The 25,723-nt window shown below is 42.7% G+C and overlaps 1 protein-coding gene across 2 annotated transcripts in view; it reads left to right on the forward strand.

Moving 5' to 3' along the window:
* The window catches only part of CABIN1 (calcineurin binding protein 1), a 267,407-nt gene that overhangs the window by 60,872 nt on the left and 180,812 nt on the right, over window positions 1-25,723 (forward strand). For both annotated transcript variants that reach the window (XM_030218338.1, XM_030218339.1), the window contains exons 13-23: window positions 1,232-1,310; window positions 9,273-9,460; window positions 14,407-14,556; window positions 16,894-17,088; window positions 17,242-17,478; window positions 17,640-17,793; window positions 18,163-18,278; window positions 20,137-20,298; window positions 20,596-20,802; window positions 21,394-21,539; window positions 24,578-24,839. In XM_030218338.1, the coding sequence (XP_030074198.1) occupies window positions 1,232-1,310; window positions 9,273-9,460; window positions 14,407-14,556; window positions 16,894-17,088; window positions 17,242-17,478; window positions 17,640-17,793; window positions 18,163-18,278; window positions 20,137-20,298; window positions 20,596-20,802; window positions 21,394-21,539; window positions 24,578-24,839 (1,896 nt within the window). The remainder of the gene's footprint in view (window positions 1-1,231; window positions 1,311-9,272; window positions 9,461-14,406; window positions 14,557-16,893; window positions 17,089-17,241; window positions 17,479-17,639; window positions 17,794-18,162; window positions 18,279-20,136; window positions 20,299-20,595; window positions 20,803-21,393; window positions 21,540-24,577; window positions 24,840-25,723) is intronic.

A 25,723-nucleotide genomic window follows, 5' to 3' on the forward strand; every position in this document is an offset into this window, starting at 1 on the left:
GTTTCTTTTTATAGAAAACTAGAAAACTGATAATAAAGTTGGTCATATGGATCGCAGGTTTCAATATTCACAAAGTGCATTGACTGTTTTAGCTTGTGTACATTGAACCAAATGTTGTTATCCTTTGAAAATGAGTACCTGTAAAGTGTGTGTGATAGTTTAAAACAGGGGTGCTCCAATTTTTTGTCAAGTGGTCCACTTTTTCGACTGCCAAGTTGTTTGCAATACATAATTTTAACTGGCCTACCTACCCACAGCATCTTAGTATCAGTAACAGAAGTGAGATTTTTCAACATAGGTTTCGTCTATGAGACAATGTTTTGATGCTGCGCATGGATGCGGCCATCTCTGGGTTGTTGACTGTGTAAAACATATTTTTTGACATTGTGTTTAACTGCAACACTGGCTCGCATGACTGCTACATCAACCCAAATATAGCCAAGTCAAAAATATTGTGTATTTATCTGCCGGTTTTCTGTCCTGTCATCAGTGAATTATACTTTTTAGGCCTAAATTCAGTTTGAATTTCATTTTGTGGGCTAAAACTCAGTTTTGTAATACAGTTAATACAGATTTTGTTGATGTGTTTTTCAAGTTAAGGTTCAGACGTGGTCTGGATTGTGGATTGCAGTCCAGACTTTGAGTTCTCCTGGTTTAAAACATTTTATTGATGATTGTACATAAAACAATAAACATTCAAAGCCACAGTAATTGTCAACGTGATTGTTATACAACTACAGCAATCAAAATTACCCCACCTCCCCCTAAATATTCAACACACCAGACAGTAAAAGGTTTGGTAAAGTATGTGTGTGTGTGTTAAAATCATCTGCTTACTGTTCACCTGCAATTTATGTAGATGGCTGAGCAGAGGTAAAATAATACATGTACTCTTAGAAATCTCATGTATTTGCACAGTTTTTCTTCTTTGACTCACCCATGAGAATGCTTCTTTTACCACAAAGTAGCATTCATGTTGTGGCAGCTGCATATACAGTAAGCCACACTTGAAGAGGGCAGTTTTTGTTAGGTCATTTTACCCAGGTAAGTGCCTGTGAAAGTTTCCTCTTATGAAGCCTAGGATGGAGGTAATAATCTGGTCCTCCTGGTACGTGGCACTAACCATAGCGGCCAAAAGACCCTTCAGAAAATGATGAACAGAGGGGGGAAGAAAAACTGATAAAAGCTGAGGAGATAACCAAAAAGAATTCTTTGCATCTCTTCTCCCAAGGGTATGATGCTGATGTGCCTATCCTGCATGGAGCTGCAGCTGGACCAGTGGCTGCTAGCCAAGGGAAAGAGTTCCACAGGTAAGGAGAGCAGCTGTGTCCTGCCTAGCCTGTGTGCTTCGGTGGAAAGATTTCAGAGTAAAGCACTTCTAAGTTTACTAAAGCAGGACTTTGCATTGTGGTCTATGATTTTACATACTGTGATCTTAAAAGATCAAAAAATGTCCTGAATGATCACCAGTCATTGCCATTTCAGCACTGTTGTGTGTGAGATATTGGTTATAGCCATGAGCCCAGCCTCTGCTCCTGAGGTCTGGCCAGCATTGAGCCAGTGACAGAATCACAGGTGCACTTGTGCTGGGTTCTGTAAGGAGCCACGTCTTGTGTCTTCATCATTGGACTGTTGCCACAATGGCTAGATGGTTAAACATGGGAAAAATCTATGGTCAGCATCAGCCACTATTTAGATGTGGCACTGAATTCACCACTGCAGGTGGTGTTTATTCAGCCACTTTGGCCAGTGTTTTTTCTCTGAGAACAAGCAGGCCAATAATTTTCACATGTGAGTAACATAGTCTGTGTTGCCCTGTCTGGAGCCTGACACAGCTATATATAAAGTTAAGAGGGTGCATCACACTCCCACTGCATATGCATGAGTGCCTTCCTGCCTGCCTTGAGAGCATGGTATCCGCAGTTCTCTTTTTTCCACGTGAGGAGAGGATGTCTTTTTTTTTTTTTTTACAGCTCCTCACAGCTGGTTTGGGATAACTTTGAGAGCAATTTTCTTGTGCCTTCCCAGTTCTTTTTGCCCTGTTCTTTTTCCGGGTTCCTTTTCCCTTACTGTTTAGGTTATTTTTGCCATTTTTTAAGTTTCCTTTGTTTTTACCACACTCAGTAGGCCACACTTAGGCCTGAGCTTTGGTCGGGCTTTCCTCCTTTTTTCTGCTGTTTTGCCCTTTTTTCGCCACCATTGAATCTTTTGATTTGACCACAGCTGTTTTTCCTTCCATGTCATTGAAGGTATTCATATAAACATAAGTGTTGCCGTACTGGGACAGACCAAAGGTCCATCAAGCCCAGTATCCTGTTTCTAACAATGGCCAATCCAGGTTACAAGTACCTGGCAAGATCCCAAAACAGTACAATACATTTTATGCTGCTTATCCTAGAAATAAGCAGTGAATTTTCCCCAAGTCCATTTTAATAATGGCTTATGGACTTTTCTTTGAGGACGTTATCCAAACCTTTTTAAAACCCTGCTAAACTAACTGCTTTTACCATATTCTCAGGCAGCAAATTCCAGAGTTTAATTACATGTTGAGTGAAGAAATATTTTCTCCAATTTGTTTTAAATTTGCTACTTAATAGCTTCATTTTATGCCCCCTAGTCCTAGTATTTGTGGAAAGAGTGAACAAGCAATTCACATGTACGCATTCCATTCTACTCATTATTTTATAGACCTCTATCATATCTTCATTCAACTATCTCTTCTCCAAGCTGAAGAGCCCTATCCGCTTTAGCCTTTCCTCATAGGGAAGTCATCCCATCTGCTTTATCATTTTTGTCATCCTTCTCTGTACCTTTTCTAATTCCAGTGTATCTTTTTTGAGATGCGGTGACCAGAGTTGCACACAGTATTCGAGATGTAGTTGCACCATGGAGTGATATAAAGGCATTATAACATTCTTATTTTTGTTTTTCATTCCTTTCCTAATAATACCTAACATTCTGTTTGCTTTCTTAGCTGCTGCTGTACACTAAGCATAGGGTTTCAAAGTATGATCACCTAGATCCTTTTCCTGGTTGGTGTCTGCTAATATGGAACCTTACATCATGTAGCTATAGTTTGGGTTCCTCTTTCCTACTTGCATCACTTTGCACTTGCTCACATTAAACATCATCTGCCATTTGGATGATCGGTCTCCCAGTCTCATAAGGTCCTCTTGCAATTTTTCATAATCCTCTTGTGATTTAACAACTTAGAATAACTTTGTGGCATCAGCAAATTTAATTACCCCTGGAGAACCCCACTATTTACCCTTCTCCATTGAGAATACTGACCATTTAACCTTACTCTCTGTTTTCTATCTTTTAATCGGTTGTTAATCACAGGACGTTACCTCCTATCCCATGACTCTCTAATTTCCCCAGGAGTCTTTCATTTACTATGTTACTATGTTATGTTATGAGGTATTTTGTCAAATGCCTTTTGAAAATCCAGATACACGATTTCAACCAGCTCACCTTTATCCACATGTTTGTTCACCCCTCTCTGGCAAGGACACCCATTCTTGATGTCTTCAGTGTTTGGGGCCTGAGCATTATCCTTCTGTGTTCTTTGTATGAAGAAAAAAAACCAGTTTGCCAGAGAGGCTCAATGAGAGAAACATTTTGGAGCCAAGTCCATAGTCTTGATGTTGGCATCGGCATCAGGTGCATTGGTTCGCATGGCTGCTGGGCCCGTAGACACTGTGAGCGTCGGCTGCTGTGCAGGGACCTCAGGACCTGTCAGAATCAGACCCAACCCCGAGGCAACGTGAAGGATTTGATATCCTTGTCGGCACCGAGAAACCTCGATGCCGGGCATCGGGGGAAGCTCAAGAAGCATAGGCATTGATTGCCCTTGATGCACTGTGCTGGGAGATTTAGGGCACTGAGGGAACACTCGTTACCTGAGAAGCATCTGCACCAGGAGGACTGCTCCCCCTCCATACAAGACATGCCAACTATTCAGCAGCTTGTCTCTACACTGACATCCGATGCCCTAGCCTTTCTCGGTCTGCTCTCATTGAGCACATCCAGGCCATGCTCCCTGAGCTTTTGGCTGGGCTTACACATCAGAGTGCATCGGCATCTGGTTTGCTTGCACCTGCCATTCCTCTTGCTGCTGCCCCACATGGCCAAAAACCTGCGGTGAGGTCTCCGACATCGGTGCTCCTTTCAGCTTCAGCATTGACTGCCGCCCTTGTCTGTACCCCTTCAACGCCAGTGGAGGAAGTTTCACCAGAGTCTAGGCTTGAGCCGACACCTCAAGCCCTTCTTGAGGACATAGTTCCTCCTTGAGGCAGTCTCGTTCTTGGCCCTCCAGTGAGGAGTTTCTCACTGACACCGATAAGGAGCACTCATGGGAGTCTGATGAGTATCCATGGTACTTCTCATCAGATCCCTTCCCTCCACAGGAAAGAAGAAAGTCTCCACTGGAGAGTCTTTCCTTCCCATCTTTTGTAAAGGAGATGGCGGCTGCTATTCCCATTCCTTTGGAAGTGGATGACGAAGCCAGGGCTAAGATGTTCGAGGTCCTAGACTACGAGTCTCCTTCTAGAAAGTCTATGACGGTCCTGCTTCATGAGATCTTGCAGAACATTCAAATAAAGAACTGGGAGTTCCCTCTGTCGGTCCGTGTCCTCCCTAAAAAGATTGCCATCCTGTACTGGATTTGGTTTTTATGAGCCCCAATGCCTCATCATTTCCAAAAGAGCCAGGATCTCTAGGGACTATGCTTCAGCACCCCCTGGCAGAGAAACTAGAACCCTGGATTCTTTTGGGCGTAAGATGTATCGGGTCTCTGTGCTCATCTCCTGTATCTAATCGTACCAGTTCTACATGAGCCTGTACTTGTGGTCCTTGGTGCGTAGTATGACTGTCTGATTTGGCAGACTCTCTCCTACCGGAGCAGGCCGAGTCGCTTCACAAGTTGGTCAAGCAGCAGAAGGCTTGTCGTAAGTTCTTGGCCAGGCGCACCTATGCTACTTGTGATGTGGCGTCCAGGATCCCTGCTCAAAGTATAGCGATGCACAGACTCTCCTGGCTGCATGTCTCTGACTTGGACCCAGCAGTCCAGCAGAAGTTTGTGGTTGCCGCATGCTGGGGGTGGGTGATAGCATTTTTGGAAAGAAGGTAGAGGAAGTCGCTGACCTCATGAAGAAACTTACTGACACCATCGACACTCTCTCCTGCTGGACGCCATCTGCAACTGCCACCGCCTCTAGAAGGTTTTTGGGCAAGTCGAAGAGAGGTCCCTACTACTCGCAGAGGTGTAGGTGTGTTCCTTCTTCTCGCCAGCCTCAGCAGGCTCAGCCCCAGCATACTCGTTCCTGTCAGCAGTGTGTTCCTAAAACCCTGATGGCTCCTCAGTCAAAACTGGAGACGGGGTTTTGGCTGGCTCCTGCAGAGCATAGCTGAAGTAAAAGTGACCGTGCCGGACAACCTGCTGGTGGGGGGGAAGCTGAAGTTTTTTCAAGAAAGATGGCCCCTTGTGACCTCCAACTGGTGGGTTCTTCAAATAGTCCTTGGTTGTACCCTGCCTTGGCAACAGAGTCCATCAGATTGCCCTCCAAGAGCAAGTAACTTCAGCTCTCAGCACAAGTGTGTACTTGCAGAGGAACTCTCCACCGTTCTAAGAGCCCATGCGGTTGAACCCGTTCCACCAGTAGAGGAAGGGAAGGAATTCTATTCCAGGTACTTCCTTGTGCAAAAGAAGATAGCGTGGATGCATCCCATCCTAGACCTCAGGGCAGTGAACAAATTCCTGGTCAAAGAAAAATTCAGGATGGTTTCCCTAGGCTCCGTTCTTCTCATGATTCAGGAAAAAGATCAGCTATGCTCTCTGGACTTGAAGGATGCTTACACTCACGTCCGGATACTTCAGGTCACAGGAAGTATCTTTGATTTCGGCTGGGGGCACATCACTTCCAGTATCATTTGTTGCCTTTTGACCTTGTGTCATCTTCCAGGGTCTTTACCAAATGTCTAGCAGTAGTCACAGCATCACTACGCAGACTGGGAGTCCATGTGTTCCCCTATCTGGACGATTGTCTGGTGAAGAGCATTTTGAGGGACGATGCTCAGGAGTCCATGTGGAGAACTGTTGGGGTGTTAGAGCTCCTAGGGCTTGTTTTAAAGTATCCCAAGTCCCATTTACACCCTCTCCAACAATTGGAGTTCATTGGAGCCCTGCTAGATACACAGTGGGCCCGAGCTTTTCTCCCTGCGCCAAGGGCGGACACTCTTGTCGCTCTTGCCACTCAAGTTCAGGTCACAGCTCAGCAGATGTTGAGGTTATTAGGCCACATGGCCTCCACCATCCAAGTGACACCCTTGGCATGTCTTGTGCCTAGTGGACCCTAGCTTCCCAGTGGTGTCAGGCCACCAGGAACTTAGCAGATGTCATCTGAGTGTTGCCACAGCTGGTTCAGTCTCTGCTCTGGTGGGCAATTTGATCCAGTTTGACTCTCGGATGCCCATTCCAAATTCCTCAGCCCCAGAAGGTGCTGACAACGGATGCATCCCACCAGGGTGGGGAGCTCATTTAGATGGGTTTTACACTCAGGGTGCTTGATAAGTTCAGGAGACGGATCTTCACATCAACCTTCTGGAGCTTCAGGCAATCTGGAATGTCCTAAAAGCTTTCAAACGGACAATCAGGTTGCGATGTACTACACCAACAGTCAAGGGGGCACCGGATCACGCATTCTGTGTCGGGAGGTCATCTGGATGTGGCAGTGGGCGCTCCAGCATGGGATGCTTTTCAAGGCCACTTATCTGGCAGGCAAATCCAACAGCCTGGTCGACAGACTGAGCATGGTTATGCAACCGCAGGAATGGTCTCTCAGCATGGGTGTTGCCCGTGAGATCTTTTGAGTGTGGGACACCCCCTCGGTGGATCCTTTTGCCACTCAGTTCAATCACAAAGATCCCCAGTACTCTTTCAGGCTCCAGGCCAATGACAGACTAGCTTCGGATGCTGAACTGTTATGGATTTATAGCCTGCCTCACTGACACAGACTACCCAATAATTACTGTGGATTCTTTTGGATTTGTATCAAGTAAATAAGACCTTTATTAGTGAAGCTAAATTCTACAATGGTTAAGGTATATACAATGGTTAAGACATATACAATGATTAGCTGTATAAGGAAAATTACAGAATGCTTCTCTGTTTAGGTAAACAAGCCATATTGTGGGAATGTGGTCACATGATTTCCAACTCCAGGTGGCCAGGCTGGACCTGGAAACAAGAACCATCCTCCTCTTTGCATACCAAATTAGTTAGAGCTGTGTCTTATCTTCTGCACTCCAACTTATTTTTGTATTTACAAGAAAAGTTACTTTCGGTCAAAGACAGAGCTGAAAAACAATCTTTAAAATTCACTTCCATTACAGATGCCTTCCTCCTCCACTGGGGGAACGGTCTCCTTTATACATTTCCTCCCATACCTCTTGTGGAGAAGCTTTGCTGAAACTCAAGCAAGGCAGAGGAACCATGATGTTGATTGTGCCATATTGGCCCTGACAGATCTAGTTCCCTCTTCAGGAGGTATCCTCGGAAGAACCTTGGAGATTGGAGTGTTTTCCAACCCTGGATGTTGAGGGCTTAGTATTTGCTTCCTTGCATCTTCTTGAGGGTGCCTCCAGAGTCTTGCTGGCTTCCAGGAAAGATTTCACTAAGAGATGTTACTCTTTCAAATGCAGGAGGTTTTCCGTCTGGTGTGAGGGCAAGGCCCTAGATTCCATTTCCTGTCCTACCCAGACCCTGCTTGAATACATTCTACACCTCTCCCAGTCTGGTTTCAAGACCAACTCTGTAAGGGTTCACCTCAGTGTAGTTAGTGCTTATCATCATTGTGTAGAGAGTAATCCAGTCTCTGGACACCCTCTAGTTTGATTCATGAGAGGTTTGATGTTGACAAAACCCCCTGTCCGATCTCCACCAGTGTCATGGGACCTCAGCGTTGTCTTCACCCAGCATGAAGCACTGCTTCCCCAGTGTGTGTTTATATTTGATTTCACTCGTACTTTTCAATGGATGGTCAAACTGAGTTATACTAAGGTACAGTGGATAAAGCATTCCACGTTGCCCGGTCCGGAGCTTGAAAAAGGTATATATAACTTTGAGTGCACACTGTTCTCCCACTGCGCAAGCGCAAATGCCATTCCGCCCACCGCAAGATGTTAAATGTTTGTTTTTATCCATATAGTAAAATCCTGTGATTTGGAAAAATTAATTCTAATGAATTACTTTGCATAGACCATGTCAGGAATAAACGTCAGCCCCTATGCCAGGGTCAGTTTGCGAGAGCAATGTTGAGGTTAGCCTGTGTCAGCAGCCATGCTGCATGGAATAAAGATCACAAACAGTAATATGCTTTGTTAAGATCTGATAACAATTGCTATAGTCAGAGTGCTGATCATAGCAAAACATATAAATCTGTTTTTGGTTTCTGTGTACTACAACCAGGCCATCAGAATACAATAATAACATAGCAAATAAAAAACCTTTTGGCCTATACAGTCTCCATAGTTGATTGTTTTGGTAAGTCCAGTTTGATAGATATAGGCTCATTTTTCAAATGGATAGAAGAACTTTTAGATGTGGAGACATGGAAAAATTGTCTTACCTGATAATTTTCTTTCCTCAAGTCCCATTAGATCAGTCCAAATACTTGCGGATTATGCTCGTCAACCAGCAGACAGGCATAATCCACAAATACTGAATCTGGATTGGTCTGGCAAGGACACTATGAAAAGCTGGGAATGTATTTGAAGAGAAAAGCATTAATATAGGAATGAAATGAAAAGCTTTAAGGTGATGAAAGTGCTTCTGCTTTGTGCCTAATGACTAGCAGGTGTTCCCCTCATGGTTACATAAACAGAAGTTCAGAGATGTTCCCATTAGGACAGAGGTTCTCAACTCAGTCCTCTGGACAGACCCAGCCAATTAGGTTTTCAGGATATTAACAATGAATACATATGGGATTAATTTGCATGCAAAGGAGACAGTTCTCACAAATTGATCTTGTATATATTCTTTGCAGATATCCTGAAAACGTGACTGGCTGAGTGTGTCATGAGAATTGGGTTGAGAACCACTATATTAGGAGAATCCTTTAACAGGGTTCCATGAGTTTCAGGTTCTTACTGCCTGTTTGTGCTTTTCTCATGTAGGACTTGGAGAAGAGTTGCTGGCACCTGAGCTTGGGTTTTCGGGTTCAGTGTCCTTAAACTTCTATGATTTCTCCTCAGCTGTTTCTATTTCTCTGCAGTTTCCCCTCGGCCTTGCCCTGCTGGTTCTGTGTTGGGACGCTTTGGGCCTGATTTTCCAGGGATTCATTTCCTTGGTGACCTCTTGCAGTTGTGCTTCACAACATCCCAGCGGGATCTATTTGAGGAGGGCTGGCTGGAGTTTGTGGTGCGCGTGTACTGGCTGAAGGCTCGGTTCCTCGCTCTGCAGGTTAGTTCCAGAATGCAGTGACATAGCCACAGGTGGGCCTGGGTGGGCACAGGCCCCATCCACTTTGAACTCAGGCCCACCCATCAGCAGCACAGCTATGATATTACTGGTGGGGATCCCCAAGCCTTGTCAGATGAAGACTTCTGGCATCTCTAACTTCCTTTCCTCACAGACAATCAGGGGTCTCTTTAATTGCACTCCCTCACCTGTCCCCAGTACCTTTTAAAATCCTTCAGTTCTTCACCAGTAGCAAGCAGCAACTCATACTTGCTGCTCACGATAGCCCCAAGCCTTCCCTCCAATGCAGCTTCCTGTTTGCAGTACCAGGAAGTAGTGTCAGATGCTGCCAGTGAAGAACTAAAGGGCATAAAAGGTACTGAGGAGATTGAGGGAGTGCATTTAAGAGACCCGTGATCACCTGAGAGGAGGGAAGAAAGAGATGTCAGGCGGGCGGGGGGGGGGGGGGGGGTTCTTGTGCCCACCCACTTTGGACTCAGGCCCGCCCAAACTTGCATGTCTCTCTACTCCTCTGCTAGAATGTTCATTTATTCTTATTGCTCAGGATTCATACATGAGGGGAAAACTTCAAAATAATGCCCTTTTATCACATTTAAAGAACTTAGGGGGAGGGGCCTATGATTGATTCCCTTTTCTCCTTGGACAAACAGGATTATTCCAATCAATGGTGACTGCACCAAGTATTGCTAGACTTGGTCTGCTGTCCCAGAGCTCAGAAACCTCTAAAGTGTTTGTTTGTTAAGCATATAAGGCTACCCTACCACGGAACTCTCAGAGCCAGATGAGAGACACCGCTGATTTTAATCAGCAGGCATTGGATTGGACATCAGTAGGCTGCTGGTGGAAGCCCCCCGTTTTTTCTGTCAATATAAGGCTGCCCTGCTGCTGAACACAGCCGCATGCCCGATGGAGCATTACCAAAGGGGCAGGTCTCACTTTTTTGGAGCAATTGAGGAACATGGAGCATATCACTCTGCTCCATTCCAATGGGGAGCGGAAAGGTGGTAAGAAGAGGGCTCCAGAGGCCACAGTTGTTAAGGGACCCATGAATTTGTATCTCCAACCATCAAAGATGCTGGTGTTCTCTCCTTTCTGAACGTCTCCCTATCTTCTGGAGGGTCCAACCCTACAGCCTGTTCTGGGTGAAGAATCAGTTCAAACTTGGGGGGGCGTGGCTCTCATGAAGGATCCTGCTCTTAATTCTTCTATGATTGTTGTGGCAGGAGCAATTTCTGAAAAGGTACTCTCTAATGTTCTCTGTTTACGTATTCTTTAAGCTTATCTTCTTTGACCATTGAAATATCTTTAAAAGATGTCCATAAGGCTATTGCCAATATGGACAGAAATTTAAGAGACAATCTTTTATATAGCAAGGAAACAGTAGCAAAATTTAATGATCAGGACTCTAAGATATCCCAAGTGGTTAAAAGTTTGGAGAAGGTTGAATCTCAAATTACATCTTGTCAAACAGTGGCAGCTGCGGCTGCTAAGGTTAGTCTTTTGATTCACCTTCAAATGGAAAACTTTGAAAATGCCTCTACAGTGTGTAATTTGCATTTGTTGAATTTTCCTGTGACTCACTATCTTTCATCTCTAGAGTTTAAATGCATATTAGAGAAATGCTGCAAATTTCTTTTGATACTATGGCTACTAAAAATTTATACTATCTTCCTAAAGCGGTAAAACAGGTCAGTTATGAAGAAGAATTTGATCAATTGGATTCACCTGATAGTTTAGATTTAACTACATTTCTGGAAGCCTCACATGATTGTATTTTTAAATGGGCCACTTTGTTGGTTTCTTTGGATTCTGTAGAAACGAAGATGATGATGTTAAAAGCTTATTTCCAGAAGAAGAGTGTGCCTTTTTTTGTACAAGTAGTAGTAATGTTTCCAGATGTGGTCAGATCAACTCAATTAAGATGAAAAACCTTCCTTCAGCTTAAGCCTCGTATTTTGGCTGTAGGAGGAACATTCTTTTTGAAATTTCCTTATAAATGTCTGGTCACATATGAAAATGATTTGTATATTTTTCTTGATCCTGCCCATTTAGAGATTTGTTTTTCAACTAAAGTGGTTGTTAATTCTTCAGATTCAACATAAGTGTCGATCAGATTGATTTGGGGTTTTTCAGTTTATCCACACTGCAGAAACTCATAAGTACATAAGTATTGCCATACTGGGAAAGACCAAAGGTCCATCAAGCCCAGCATCCTGTTTCCAACAGTGGCCAATCCAGGTCACAAATACCCGACAAGATCTCAAAATGTACAAAACATTTTATACTGCTTATCCCAGAAATAGTGGATTTTCCCCAAGTCCATTTAATAACGGTCTATGGACTTTTCCTTTAGGAAGCCGTCCAAACCTTTTTTAAACTCCGCTAAGCTAACTGCCTTTACCACATTCTATGGCAACAAATTTCAGAGTTTAATTACATGTTGAGTGAAGAAAGATTTTCTCTGACTTGTTTTAAATTTACTACATTGTAGCTTCATCGCATGCCCCCTAGTCCTAGTATTTTTGGAAAGCGTGAACAGACGCTTCACATCTACCCGTTCAACTCCACTCATTATTTTATAGACCTCTATCATATCTCCCCTCAGCCGCCTTTTCTCCAAGCTGAAGAACCGTAGCCACTTTAGCCTTTCCTCATAGGGAAGTCGTCCTATCTCCTTTATCATTTTCGTCGCCCTTCTCTGCACCTTTTCTAATTCCATTATATCTTTTTTGAGATACTGCAACCAGAATTGAACACAATATTCGAGGTGCGGTTGCACCATGGAGCGATACAAAGGCATTATAACATCCTCATTTTTGTTTTCCATTCCTTTCCTAATAATACCTAACTCTTTGTTAGGAATTCTTTCATATGCCTTCTAAGGCCTCCCCTTCCCCCCCTTTGTTACATTCTCCTAGCTCTTGGCAGAGTGAAATACTCTGGAATCAAGACTTCAGGTAGAAAGAGCTCTATGTATGTCCCTTGCGTCCTGATTTAATTTGCCAAGATGGATGTCTTGGTTACTGCAGTTACCAAGAAGATGACCATTCCAGTGGAAAGTAGCATGACATTAAAGGACTTGCAAGATGAAACCTAGGAGTTCATTTTGATACAAGTTAGGGGAAGATGTTTTTGCCAACTCAAAAAATTCAGAACTTATAGTCTCAGATTCAAGCTATTTTGAGTCAGAAAGCCACTTGAGTGTGGGATTAAATGCTGGGGACCATAGTAGCAATTCCAGATCTAGTCCTGCATGCCCATGCACACATGGATCCCCTTCAGTACTCTGTACTTTCAAGGTGGACTCCTCAACATCAGTCTTTATTTACTTTGGTTGAAAGGCAAAGGCCAGTCATTTGTGGTGTTTGATCTCATGCAACATGTTGAAAGAAGTCTCTTTGGAAGTTTCCAGTTGGATAATTCTGACTATGGACACAAGTCTCAGTGGTTGCAGAACTGACTGTCAAAATCAGAAGTAGCCCATGGATGTTGGAAAGCAGTCTAGATGTCATGGTCCATCAATCATTTGGAGATTCCAGCAATCTGAAAGGTATTAGTAGCTTTCCAAACTTTATTACGAGGCAACATAATCAGGATTTTTTTGACAAATGCAATGGCAGTTGCTTATGTCAGTTGACAAGGAGGGATGAAGAGTACTGCAATTGAGAAAGAAGCTACTCTCTTTTGTTGGGTGGAGAGGCATCTTGAGAAATTATTGGTAGTGTGTATAGTGAGGATTAAAAATGTGCAAGCCAAGTTCCTCAATAGACACATGTTGGATCCAAGAGAATGGGAGTTGTCAGAGAAAGTTTTTGCCATAATCACAAGATACTGGGAACGACCAGCAATGGACATGATGGTGTCCAATCAGAATGCCAAAGTACCATGTTACTTCGGTTGGAGAGAGAGGAAGAGTAGAACTAGAAGCTCTTCAACATTAGCCATCAAGAGATCTCTTGTACATTCTTTCCCCCTTGATCTCTTCTATGTGAGGTTATAAAAAGAAAGATAGTGTCTTATCCAGGACTAGTGATTCTAATAGAGAGCTAGTTAAAGGTCAGTTTTTAGTCAGCACTAGCCTAGATAATATGAGTAAGTTAAAAACAGCACTTACCTCAGCAAGTGCCCAAAATGACAATCCCAATGAAACAAGCATGCAAGAGCATGAAAGGCAATGCAAGACAGGAATCCAGATAAAACCTGGGGCAGCAGTCCCATCACAGTAGGAACTGGGCAAGACTCAAGTCAGGAAACAAAGACTCAACACAGAGCTAGCCCAAGGGCAAGGCAGATAAACCCCCAAGTCTCTGGGCTGGCTTTAACAGGACCAATCAAGACAAATCACCTCCAACAGACAAACCATGGCAGACACCAGAGCATGCATCCCTCAACCAAGACACCCACAGTGGAAGGGAGCATTTCCTCTTAACCCGTTTTTGCTCAGTGTTCCAAAATTGTTTAGAAATCTAGCATGAAAATAAAAAAATATGAACAAAAACAGGTTCAAGGATGGGAAACATGTCCAGCTTTTCACAAGTCTGTCCCTGTGCCATGTCTCACAATACCTCTGTCCATCAGAACATCCATTTTTCATCTCATCGTTATTCTTTCCTGGGATAACTTAACTGTCAGCTTATTGGGCCCTAGATGACCTCTCTAATATAGCAAAACATCAGCAGTCACCTTGGGCTCCTTCAGAAAGGGACCTCCTGACTGCCCCCCGATTCTGACCAACCATTGGAATTTAGAGTCGAGTCTAAGCCTGTCATCATCCTTGTTTGTTCTCTCTTCTCCAGATAGTCACTTGCTAGATATCTACCCCATCCCCCCTATTACTGTGTGCTGTTTGATCTAAGCTTGAGTATGATTGCTTAGGAGTTGCTGTTCCTTACTATGCCCTTCCCATTCAGCTTGTTGCTCTTTTGCAGGGAGACATGGAGCAGGCGCTGGAAAACTATGACATCTGCACAGAGATGCTGCAGAGCTTTGCAACCTCCCAGGGCCAGGCTGGCAGTGAGAACAGGCTCTTGATCAGGCTTCCCAATTTGCACATTGATTGCTCTATCTCTCTGGAGGAGGTATGATGTTTTGCTGAGTCTTGCTTCAGTTGCTTTACTGCCTAGAGGATTCTTTTCTGAAGCTGCTGGCTGAACTTATTATATTTTGTGAATGGCCTGTGTAAGACAGCATGCTAGTGCTTACTTGAGACATTAGGACGGCATAGTCCATCGTGGTCACAGTGGAGGTTTTTTTTTTTTTTGGTCTGGAGGGAGAGAGTGGGATCAGGAAATGGTACTATTTTTTAGTGACAATACTGATTGTTATGTTGTAGTGACACTGTGTAGACAGAGCTTTATGTAAGAAAACAAGAAGGCAATCGGTCACAATATTCACCGTGGAACAAAAGACAAGAAGCAGACCTTGATGAAGAAAATGCAGGCCTTAATAGATCATACTGATGCTCCCAGGGTTCACATTCAGTTGAGTGTCATGGCCATGTTTCGCCAAGTGTACTGGCTGCATCAAGGGCTTAAGGTACTAGTTGGTGCAAATCTGAACACTCCACCAATATGTGTATGTTCCTGGCGATCAGTATGATCTATTAAAGACTGCATTCTCTTCATCAAGATCTGCTTCTTGTCTTTTGTATATCAAATGTGGGAAATAAATAAATATATAATGCCAGTACCTGGATGAGTGCCATGGCTGCTTTATACCAGGATATTCAGCATCGGTATCCAGATATAGCCCTGAGCTGAATATCTGGGTATATATTTTAAAAAAAAAATGCTGACCACTGTGGACCAAATAGACTAGGTGCTCACGTTTACATGTGTGTTATGCACGTAAATGTTTAGAGTAATGACATAATGTATGTTTGCTAGTGTTCTGTGTAGAGGGGACTTTAAGAATCCAGGTCCCTTCTAATTTATAGTGTTTGATATCTTATGTGACTGTTAGGGTCTCGGCATTAGTGTTTTTGATTCTCAAGAACTGTTGATAATGTGCTCGGTGTCATGATTTGAGAGGGAGAGGGGAAGGGCAGGTTTTAAAGGGGTGTATTAAAGACTCTTCTGATAGTGCTTGCCATTGGCATATTGGGGATTTCAGGGTGGAGGATCGGGATGGGTTTAGGGGAGGGGGATTTTTTGTTGACTGCAATTTTGATGGTTTATTGTTGCATTATGATATTGGCCACTGTTGGAAACAGGATGCTGGGCTTGATGGACCTTTGGTCTTTCCCTATATGGCAAAACTTATGTACTTATGGTTTGTTTGGTGTATCTTTGGGCCTGCAACAACATTATTCTTAAGTTTTTTGAAAATACAATAAAAAGATTTAAACATAAATGCCAGTGTTCTGTCTAAATTGTTTTTGTGCATAGTGCATATTTGCAAGGGGGGCAAACACAGGGAGGGACATGGGAGGGACATAGGCAGGGCTCCCATATAGGTGTGTAACAATACTTACGGTATTCTGCTGCATTCTAGGAGCCCACACTTGAACCAGCTTAGTGGCCTAAGTGTGGGTGCCTAGATGTTAGATATGCTGATACCAGGTTATGCTCGTATTCTGGATCAGAACCCATGTGCTTAGGTTCCAGTATAGAATGGGCTCCTACCAAGTGGCCTTAGGGGCACCCAGTTCTAGAATTACCCACATAGTGCAGCCGGCTGTAAATATAGAGAAAATAGAAATCCAGTCTTAATTTGTTCAGTTTGGCGCCTTGTTTCTGTTAAGGACTAGTTTAAGATCTTATACCCGACTTTCAAAGCCTTGAGAGGCTCTGATCTAGCTTCCTTAAAGGAAAGGTTAAGGGTAGGAATGAAACTGAGGACCTGGGCTTTTACTGGTTTTACTCTGACCTTTTGGAACTCCTTACCTAGGAAAGCTGGTTTAAAGGAAGATTATGCAGAGTTTCAGTTACTTGTTAAACCATTCCTATTAAAAAAATTGTGTTTAATGAGAGCTTATTAAGCCGTTATTGTGAATTATGATACGTTAATTACGTCTGGGTTTTGTTTAAAAAAAAAAAAAATATATATATATATATATATTACTGTGGTGTGGTTTTAGCTATGTTGAAAATAGCTTGGGTTAGATGTATTAATGTTCCTGTGTTTGAGATTTGTATTTTACTGAATTGTAATTTGTTTTTTTGTCCATTGTGTCTTTTATTTAAAATAATGAGATTGGACCTCTTCTCCATTTATTTCATGTTTAAGGGATGCAGGAAATGGAACGGGAAATTCTAGAGTTTATATTTACAGGAAATAAATGGAATGTGTTTGTTTTCAATCCAGAAACACAGCACTCGGGATGAGCTTGGCTGTTGCTGCATGTTGTTAATGTCTAGAAGTGATAAGATGAAGACAGGAACCATAGGTCTGACTGCGTGTCATGTATCTTACAGATTGAGAAGAACTTGAAGTCTCTGGAGCGCTGCCAGTCGTTGGAGGAGATTCAGCGGCTACATGATACTGGGGATTATCACGCTGTAGTTAACCTACTATGTCCAACCTTGTGCATTGGTGTTTATGGTCGTGCTAAACATCTGGAGTTTGTGACATCCATTCCAGAGAGACCAGCACAACTTCTGCTATTACAGGTTAGGATCCAAGTATTGAAATCTGAATTATCATTACTGTTCAGATTTCATGGACAGCTTGTCTGTAGCTCTATGTTGTGTTTGGCTCTTGTGCTATATGACAGCACTGTGAGTTGTTTACACATTCACACACATTCTGTTCCTATTTCCCAGGATTCTCTGTTGAAGTTGAAGGATTACAGGCAGTGTTTTGAGTGCTCTGAAGTGGCCTTAAATGAAGCTGTTCAGCAAATGATGAACCTGACAGCAGCCGTGGCCAAGGAGGAGTGGGTTGCTACAGTAACGCAGCTCCTCACTGGCATTGATTGTTCTCTGTCTGCAAACAGTGACATTTTAAAAGAGTCAAACACTACACCAAGCTTAATCCGTCTCACCAACAACCTCATACAGGTAATGCATCAATGCTGCTTCTGCTTTTGCTCTCCTCTAATGAGCCAAGAATGCAGATTTAACTTCCTTCAAGCAGTTATGTTTTGCATTTTTTTACCATGTTTTTGGCACATAACTGAAAAGCAGTAGCTGTAACAGATATGCTGATCTTTATATGGCAGATAATTGACTGCAGCATGGCAATCCTGGAAGACACCAAGGAGCCCTCTGTATCCTCTGTGCTTCCTTGGATCATCTTGCATAGGGTCATTCAGCATGAAGAGGACACCTTCCGATCTCTATGCCAGCAGCGGCTCCTTAGTGATGGGGAAGCAGGTGAGACAAACCCCTCCCTTGTTCTCATTCCAGTGCTATTTTGAGCAATGGGCTACATACCAGGGCTTCAGAGTATTTATCTGTGTTCTTCCTTGGTCCTGAGCAAATCTTGTTACATGCATTCCTAGAATGTACTGATTTAGACACAAATATAAAGATTCACTGGCTAATATTTGCCTGGGGATTAACACTGGTAAGTCCCACTCTGTTTTTTGAATACTTAGTTTGTTAAAGTGCTAATCGCAGTCTGTTTTTGGTCAGGCCATTTTTCACCAGTTTTCTTTCTGGGCTTCCATGGCAACCCTGTCTGTCCCTGTTGCTTTTCCATCTCTGCATACAAATGCCTAGCTGTTTATTCATTTCTTGTAGTGGGTCCTGATACCCCCATGCTGCCCTCTTCCCTTATGCTTCTGAACACAGCCCATGAATATCTTGGCAGGAGGTCCTGGTGCTGCAACTCGGAAGGTGCCCTGCTCAAGTTCTATGTGAGTATACTATAAAACAAAGGTGGGCAGCATTGGACCTCAAAGGCCACAACCCAGTCGGGTTTTCAAGATTTTCACAATGATATACTTGAGATTGATTTGCATGTACTGCTTCCATTGTATTCAAATAGATCTCATGCATATTCATTGTAGAAATCTTGAAAACACGACTGGGTTGTGGCCCTCGAGGACTGTGGTTTCCCACCCCTGACATAAGACCCAACCAACAGTATTCTCTATTCGTCCCTGCACAGCTGTCAGATGTGTGGGAGAGGAAACCTCAGATATTAAATATTTTGTTTAGCTTTGAAAGTTTTGTAGGCTTGATTGAAAACAATAGCTTTTTTTTCTTTTTCTCACGTCATCTTTTTTTCCTAGCAGTCTTGTGCTATGGCTGCTTAAACACAGAAGGGTGGAGGAGAGCTAGCCACCAAGTTGCTGTTTTGACAACTCTAGTTGTAATGCTGAAAATAGTTTCTCATCCTTTAGGCTGTGAGTATATTACAGATTGGAGTCTGATTTTGTGATTGGTGCTATAGGTTGGGCAGGGCTGTTGAATTGGTCCTAAACAGGAAAAGAAATATGATAAAGTACAGCAGCATGGCAAAAACAAAAAAAAAATGTTGCCTTCCATAAATCTTCTCACTGTATGCTGATCTTATATACTATCCAAATGGGGAGGGAATGTGTATATCTCTTTCTAATGTGAGAGCGTTGTACAGTATTCAAAACAAAATCAAGCGGGGATCAGAGTAGCGTCTCGTCTCTCTAAGGTTAGGGAGACGAGACGCTACTCTGATCCCCGCTTGATTTTGTTTTGAATGGGGAGGGAATGTGTATATCTCTTTCTAATGTGATAGCGTTGTACAGTATTCAAAACAAAATCAAGCGGGGATCAGAGTAGCGTCTCGTCTCTCTAAGGTTAGAGAGACGAGACGCTACTCTGATCCCCGCTTGATTTTGTTTTGAATACTGTACAACGCTATCACATTAGAAAGAGATATACACATTTCCTCCCCATTTGGATAGTATATAAGATCAGCATACAGTGAGAAGACTCCTGACGCAGGCCTGTATGGCTGAAACACAGCTGTGTCGAGTCCCTTTCTCCCTGCTATCCATTGATAAATAAAGTTTATTTTTTAATTTCAACAACCAAGTGTTGACGCCTTACATTTTTATATATACTTGGATTTTTTTTGTGTTCTTTCATTATTATTTTTTTCTTTTTTTCTTATTTTGTCTTTTTTCTTTTGTTGGTCCTCTTCGCTGTTTTGTTTGTTGCTATTTTTTGCGAAGACTGGTTTCTTCTGTTTTTTGCGCCTTCCATAAATGTCACTCTTCACCTGTGGGACTAGATGTGGGTTAGCATGAATTGAAACTCTCATGCAACATCCACAGAACCATCATGCTTCGGGTAAATACTGAACTTGAGCTTCAGTACCATTCTGTTTAATGTAGCTAATAAAATTTCTCAAGCTGTAACTGCTGGGTGTCAGTGATGGAGCACATGATGCTTTGGCTCCTCTGCTGGGTATATAATTCCTTGTATCCCTTACCTGACCGTGGTCATCTTTATATCTTCTGAGCACTGTTCCCTCTAAGCTGAGTGGGAGTCCTCTAATTTCCAGTGGGGGGGGGGGGGGGGGGGTACAGCTCCAAAATTGTGTTTTCAATCACTAGGGACAGGCGGGTTCCATGGAGTCCTACAGAGCTTGCCTGTCCTTCACTTGAAAATGTGATAGTGAAACAGCACCCCCTACTGGCAGGATCATAGATGGATTCCTCCCACTCAGCTTAGGGGGGAACAGTTCTTATGAGCTCTATATCTTCTGAATGATGTGTGTGTGTCTCTTAGGTACGTGTATTGCAGAAGGAGTTGGCAGCCTCTAAATCAGAAGACACTCATCCTTACAAGGAGGAGCTGGAAACTGCCCTTGAGCAATGCTTCTACTGCCTGTACAGCTTTCCCAGCAAGAAGAGTAAAGCCCGCTACTTGGAAGAGCACTCAGTACAGCAGGTAGCCATGAAGGGTATTAAATCTTCTGAGCGGATAAGAGATGCTGCTTACTTTGTAGCTTGTTCCTAGTTTTCCCTTTTTTGTATATAACTTTGAATACTTTTTTCATCTTTTATTAAGTTTTTGAATTCTTTTGTCACATATGAAGTATGACAGTCACTACACTTCATTAGCTGATATCTTATGATATGAGTTGCACTCCTCTGTATACATGCTATAGATTCCGTTTATGATTGTGTTGCAGGAGGTCCAAAGGCAGCACACAATATATAAATTTAATATCATCTTGGTTTTTAGGTGGAGCTGATGTGGGCTGATGCCTTGTTCATGTTTGACTATTTCAAGCCAAAGACCCTCCCAGAATTTGACAGTTATAAGACCAGCACAGTATCAGCTGACCTGGCCAACCTTCTCAAGAAAATTGCTACCATTGTGCCCCGGACAGATAAACCCATGCTGAGCATAGAAAGTGTCTCATCCTATATTGAGGGAACTTCAAGCAAGGTAACAGTGATCAGATCTGTTCTGGGGTGCCGCTTCCAAATCAACACTTGAAATGCTCTGCAGTCATTTTACCTTTGGCCTATCAGATTTTTGTCATTGGTAGTCTTGATATGTGTGTTTGGGAGCTCTTCTTTATAACATTATTTATTTCTGCACTACACGGTGCCTACCAGCATTTCTCAGTATCTTGTGCACAGGATACATAGTACAAGCTCTTTAGATCTAAAGTGTTAGAACGAGGCATGCCAGCAATTTTCACTGCACCTATAGTTTGGATATCAGTTGTAGGTATTTGTGGGGGGAGGACTGAAGACAAATTTGATGTATTGACTTATTTTTCTACTCTTCACTAGGCATCATAGCAGATTACAATTCTAAACAATTATTTTAGTGACAAGTTATGAGTTCTTCTAAGCAGAGATATTCTCCCATAGAGTTTTCAGTAAGTGCATTGCAAAGTTGATTAGAGCTGGCACTGTCACATAGTCTGATGATGCACAGTGCTGCCCAGATTGTCTGAACTCCACTGCTGTGTGCTTTTACCGTGTGTGCAGGGCTATTACAAAGCATTTTTACACCTTCTTCTCTCAGGTGCCATCACTTCCCGATGGTGCAGATGCCTCGCCTGCAGTGCTGAATGAGTTATATTACCTTCTTGCTGACTATCATTTTAAGAATAAAGAACAGTCCAAGGCCATTAAATTCTACATGCACGACATCTGTGTTTGCCCAAACAGGTCAGTGCTGCTCATGCTGTAAATGATCCATGTAAATCTGAAAATTCAGAGGTGAGAAGTGTACAGATAATACCAGTGCAACTCATTTAATTTTGAACAATTTTTATTGATGATTAAAAAGAAAGACAGCCACATTCCAAACTATGAATGCCAGTGCAAAGATAACAATTTCTTATAACTTTGACACTACACACACTGGCAGAATATCACCATTTTTATATTAACTTGGTAAACTATTATTTCCCGTCCCCCTCTCCATCATTACCCACTCCCCACCACAGTGCAAATGCTTATTACAGAGTCTTCCAGCCCCAGCTCCTATTACTTTCAACCTGTTTTTATCATTTAAACAGGTAGTTAAGAATAAACAGCAGGAAAGGCAGACAAGAAGCTAAACCTCAATATATAATAATAGCACACCATATACTAGATAGGTTTTTACATCATAGAAATTTGGGATATCCATCCTCCCAAAACTCAAAAATATACCACCTTCAATCCCTGAGAAGGAAAGTCTTGGTTCTTACAACCTCCCCTCTCCAACAGATATTTACTCTTCCCTCCATAACACCCCTGTGCCTTCTAACCCTCCCACCCCCACTAAACAGAATCTGAAAGTACTCCAATGAGTCCCACTGATATGTTCATGCTTTCTTCCAATCAACTTCTCTTACATCTTATTTAAGATCTAGCTCTCTGCAGGAGGGCCTGTAGGTAAGACTCCCCATATCAGTAGAAATGGTTTTTGTCTGTTTAGGTTTAAGGAGAGCTTCTCTTGCCTCCCATTCCACCCACCAATGAATCTGTGATCTCTGTTGCCAAAAGAAGGGTGAATCAGATGAAGTCCAAGCTTATAAAACACATTTTCTTCCTAGCAGACTCATTTTCGGGCCTTTTCCCACTATATTCAACTGAAACAAATATTCCCTCACCACCTGCCAGAAACCTTGAACAATCAAGCAACTCAAAAAGGAGTGGTAAAAACCACTCTTTAAACACATTACATTTTAAACACATATTGGTGTGAAGTTGTCCTGCTTTATAGAGTTGGGATTATGTAAAGTAAGCTCTCTGCAATATCCAAAAGTAACATTCTCTTGAGTCTGCGTCATACAATGTGACAGAACAGTGTGTTTTAAGCCTGTAAAACTCTTAACTTTTGAAGTGTATTTCTCTTGTTTGGCCAGCAGGTGGTGCGTGTTATGTTTTAAGCTGTTACAAAGAACTGACCTTTCCTTCTTTAGTTAACACAGATAAAGGAAATGCCTGCAGTGATGTAACCAGCTATTTTTAAAACTTGTTCTAGGCTCTGTTTGGCCCAGGACAGTGATGTGCTGGAGCCGGCTCGCAAGAGCCGGTTGTTAAATTTTGTACCTACTTGCGAGCCGGTTGTTCCCTAGTGCGAGCCAGCTCTCCTCCCTCCTGCCCGCCCGCCCAATCGATCCGGTCCCTCACGTCACCGACCTCACCTAATTCTTTGGGGCAGGCAGTCTTGCCTGCCTGCTACCAGCGCTGACTCTCCCCTGCCGGTTCGCGCTTTAAAAATGGTCGCTGAGACTTCCAGAGGCGGCCTCACAAGACTTCTGCTGAAATCTCAGCGGACGTTTTGAAGCGCGAACCGGCAGGGGAGAGTCAGCGCTGGTAGCGGGCAGGCAAGACTGCCTGCCCCGAAGAATTAGAAGAGTCAGGTCGTTATTATGCTGTGTTTTGAAAAAAATTTTGTGCTGTAACCCCCACAGTTGTTTGAGGACCAAACTGTGGTCCTTGACATGGCAGAACCAATTGTAGGTGTTCAGGGGAATGAAACAAGGGATTGTCAAGGAATTGAGGAAAACGTTGAGAGTACCAGAGGCTCAAGAGAAGGTGAGTAGGGCTTAGTGAATCTCAGAAGCTTTTGAAGGAGAATTTGAAATTCTCAGACTCTGCTTTTCATCTGAGCAGAAGGTTTCAGTGTATTATCGACGACGACACCCAGATCCCTTTCTTGGTTCGTAACTCCTAACGTGGAACCTTGCATGACATAGCTATAATTCGAGTTCTTTTTTCCCCACATGCATCACCTTGCACTTGCTCACATTAAACGTCATCTGCCATTTAGCCGCCCAGTCTCGTAAGGTCCTTCTATAATTTTTCACAATCCTGTCGCAAGTTAACGAGTTTGAATAACTTTGTGTCATCAGCAAATTTAATTACCTCGCTAGTTACTCCCATCTCTAAATCATTTATAAATATATTAAAAAGCAGCGGTCATAGCACAGACCCCTGAGGAACCCCACTAACTACTCTTCTCCACTGTGAATACTGGCCATTTAACCCCACTCTCTGGTTCCTATCCTTCAACCAGTTTTTAATCCACAGTAGGACATTTCTTCCTATCCCATGACCCTCCAATTAACTCTGTAGCCTTTCATATGAGGTACCTTGTCAAATGCCTTTTGAAAATCCAGATACACAATATCAACCGGCTCCCCTTTGTCCACATGTTTGTTTACTCCTTCAAAGAATTGAAGTAAATTGGTCAGGCAAGATTTCCCCACACAGCTGCACCAAAAAAAAAAAAAAAGGAAATCATCAACTTTACTGAAAATAAATTCAAAAATAGGATATAAAGAACTTGTCCTTTTATATGATGCATATGCACATCTCTGCCCAAACAGATATGCACTTTTTATAATGGATCACAGCAAGGCTCCACCTGTTTACTTGGGAGCTCTAGGACTTGTGACTCTCTAGGATTTTGGATGTATTACTCAGGATGACTTGCATTCAGGGTATAGTCCTTTTGTAGTACAGATGTTTTAAAACATTACAAAAAAAATGAAAGCGTAACAGAAAGAAAGAAAAAATAAACTGATGTGATATTTTCAGACTCGGCTCAATGCTAGTGTCTGACAGAATGGCAGAAGTTGAGTGTCCTTGCTGTACCGTATATTTGCAGTATTGCCCAAGATTGATTCTAGGGCTGATGTGTTGTGTCTTAAGCATGTAGTTTGGCACTTGCTTGAAGAATTATTGGGTATGCTTTTATATATGGCCAGGTTTGATTCTTGGGCTGGCATGGCTTTGGCCAGAGCAAGTCGGATCCAGGACAAGCTAAACTCGAATGAGCTGAAGAGTGATGGTCTGATATGGAAGCACTCTACTCCTGTCCTCAGCTGCTTCAAACGTGCCCTGGAAATTGATAGTTCCAACCTGTCTCTCTGGATTGAATATGGCACCATGTCTTATGCACTGCATTCCTTTGCCTCCCGCCAGCTAAAGCAGTGGAAAACAGAGCTTCCAGCAGATGTGGTTCAGCAGGTGAGGGACACATGCATGTACTGATGTAAGTCTCGTAGTAAGTGCTGTTTGGTGTTGAAGTGAGAGGACCTGCTATAGAATAGATGTTTTTCCTTGTTTTCATCTATCCCATTCCCTGCTGTTTTCTTTTATTTCTGATGTTCACTTCCTCATTGTATTGCAGTGCTCCTGCTGTATCCAGTGATCTCAGCGGGTTACAACCAAACTTACACAGTAAAATATGGTATCAGAAACTTGACAAACAAAACAATAATGTTACAGAGTGTTCACAAATTATCTTTTGCTTACATATACCTCTCCCTAAATGATGGTGTAAGTGAGGGAAAACCAGATAGGGCTTAAGCTTCTCCCTAAATTCAGTTATATTAGTGATCAGTCACAAGTTTGCAGACAATGCATTCCAGAGTACTGACCCCTGAACAGAAAAAACAGGTTCGCAAGTCTCACAGAGCTGAACTTGTTTAAAACTTGGTACATCGAACAAACATTGATTCACTGACCTCAAATCTCATGATGGTTTATATATTTTTAATGATGATGCCATTACATCAGAGACTTCACTGTTAAGTGCTTTTTGTACTACCTTATCCGATATACAATAGGAAGCCAGTGTAACATTTGCAATAGTGGCAATGCAGACTTTATAAGCACTTTTTACATTGTTATGCATTTATTTACAGCAATAAGAAAAAGTTTCTGATTTTTCCCTATTGGATGTATGTCACAATGAATAGTTTCAGATTTTTTTAAACAAAATGCAATCATATATATAAACGGCAAGTGACCGACTCACCTGCAAATGCGCAGTAGAGACTTCCCTCTCTGTCCCGCCCTCGCGTCAAGACGTGATGACGTCAGAGGGCGGAACAGAGAGGGAAACGATA

Source organism: Microcaecilia unicolor, chromosome 11 (genome assembly GCF_901765095.1).
Source record: "Microcaecilia unicolor chromosome 11, aMicUni1.1, whole genome shotgun sequence".
Taxonomy (NCBI): Eukaryota; Metazoa; Chordata; class Amphibia; order Gymnophiona; family Siphonopidae; genus Microcaecilia; species Microcaecilia unicolor.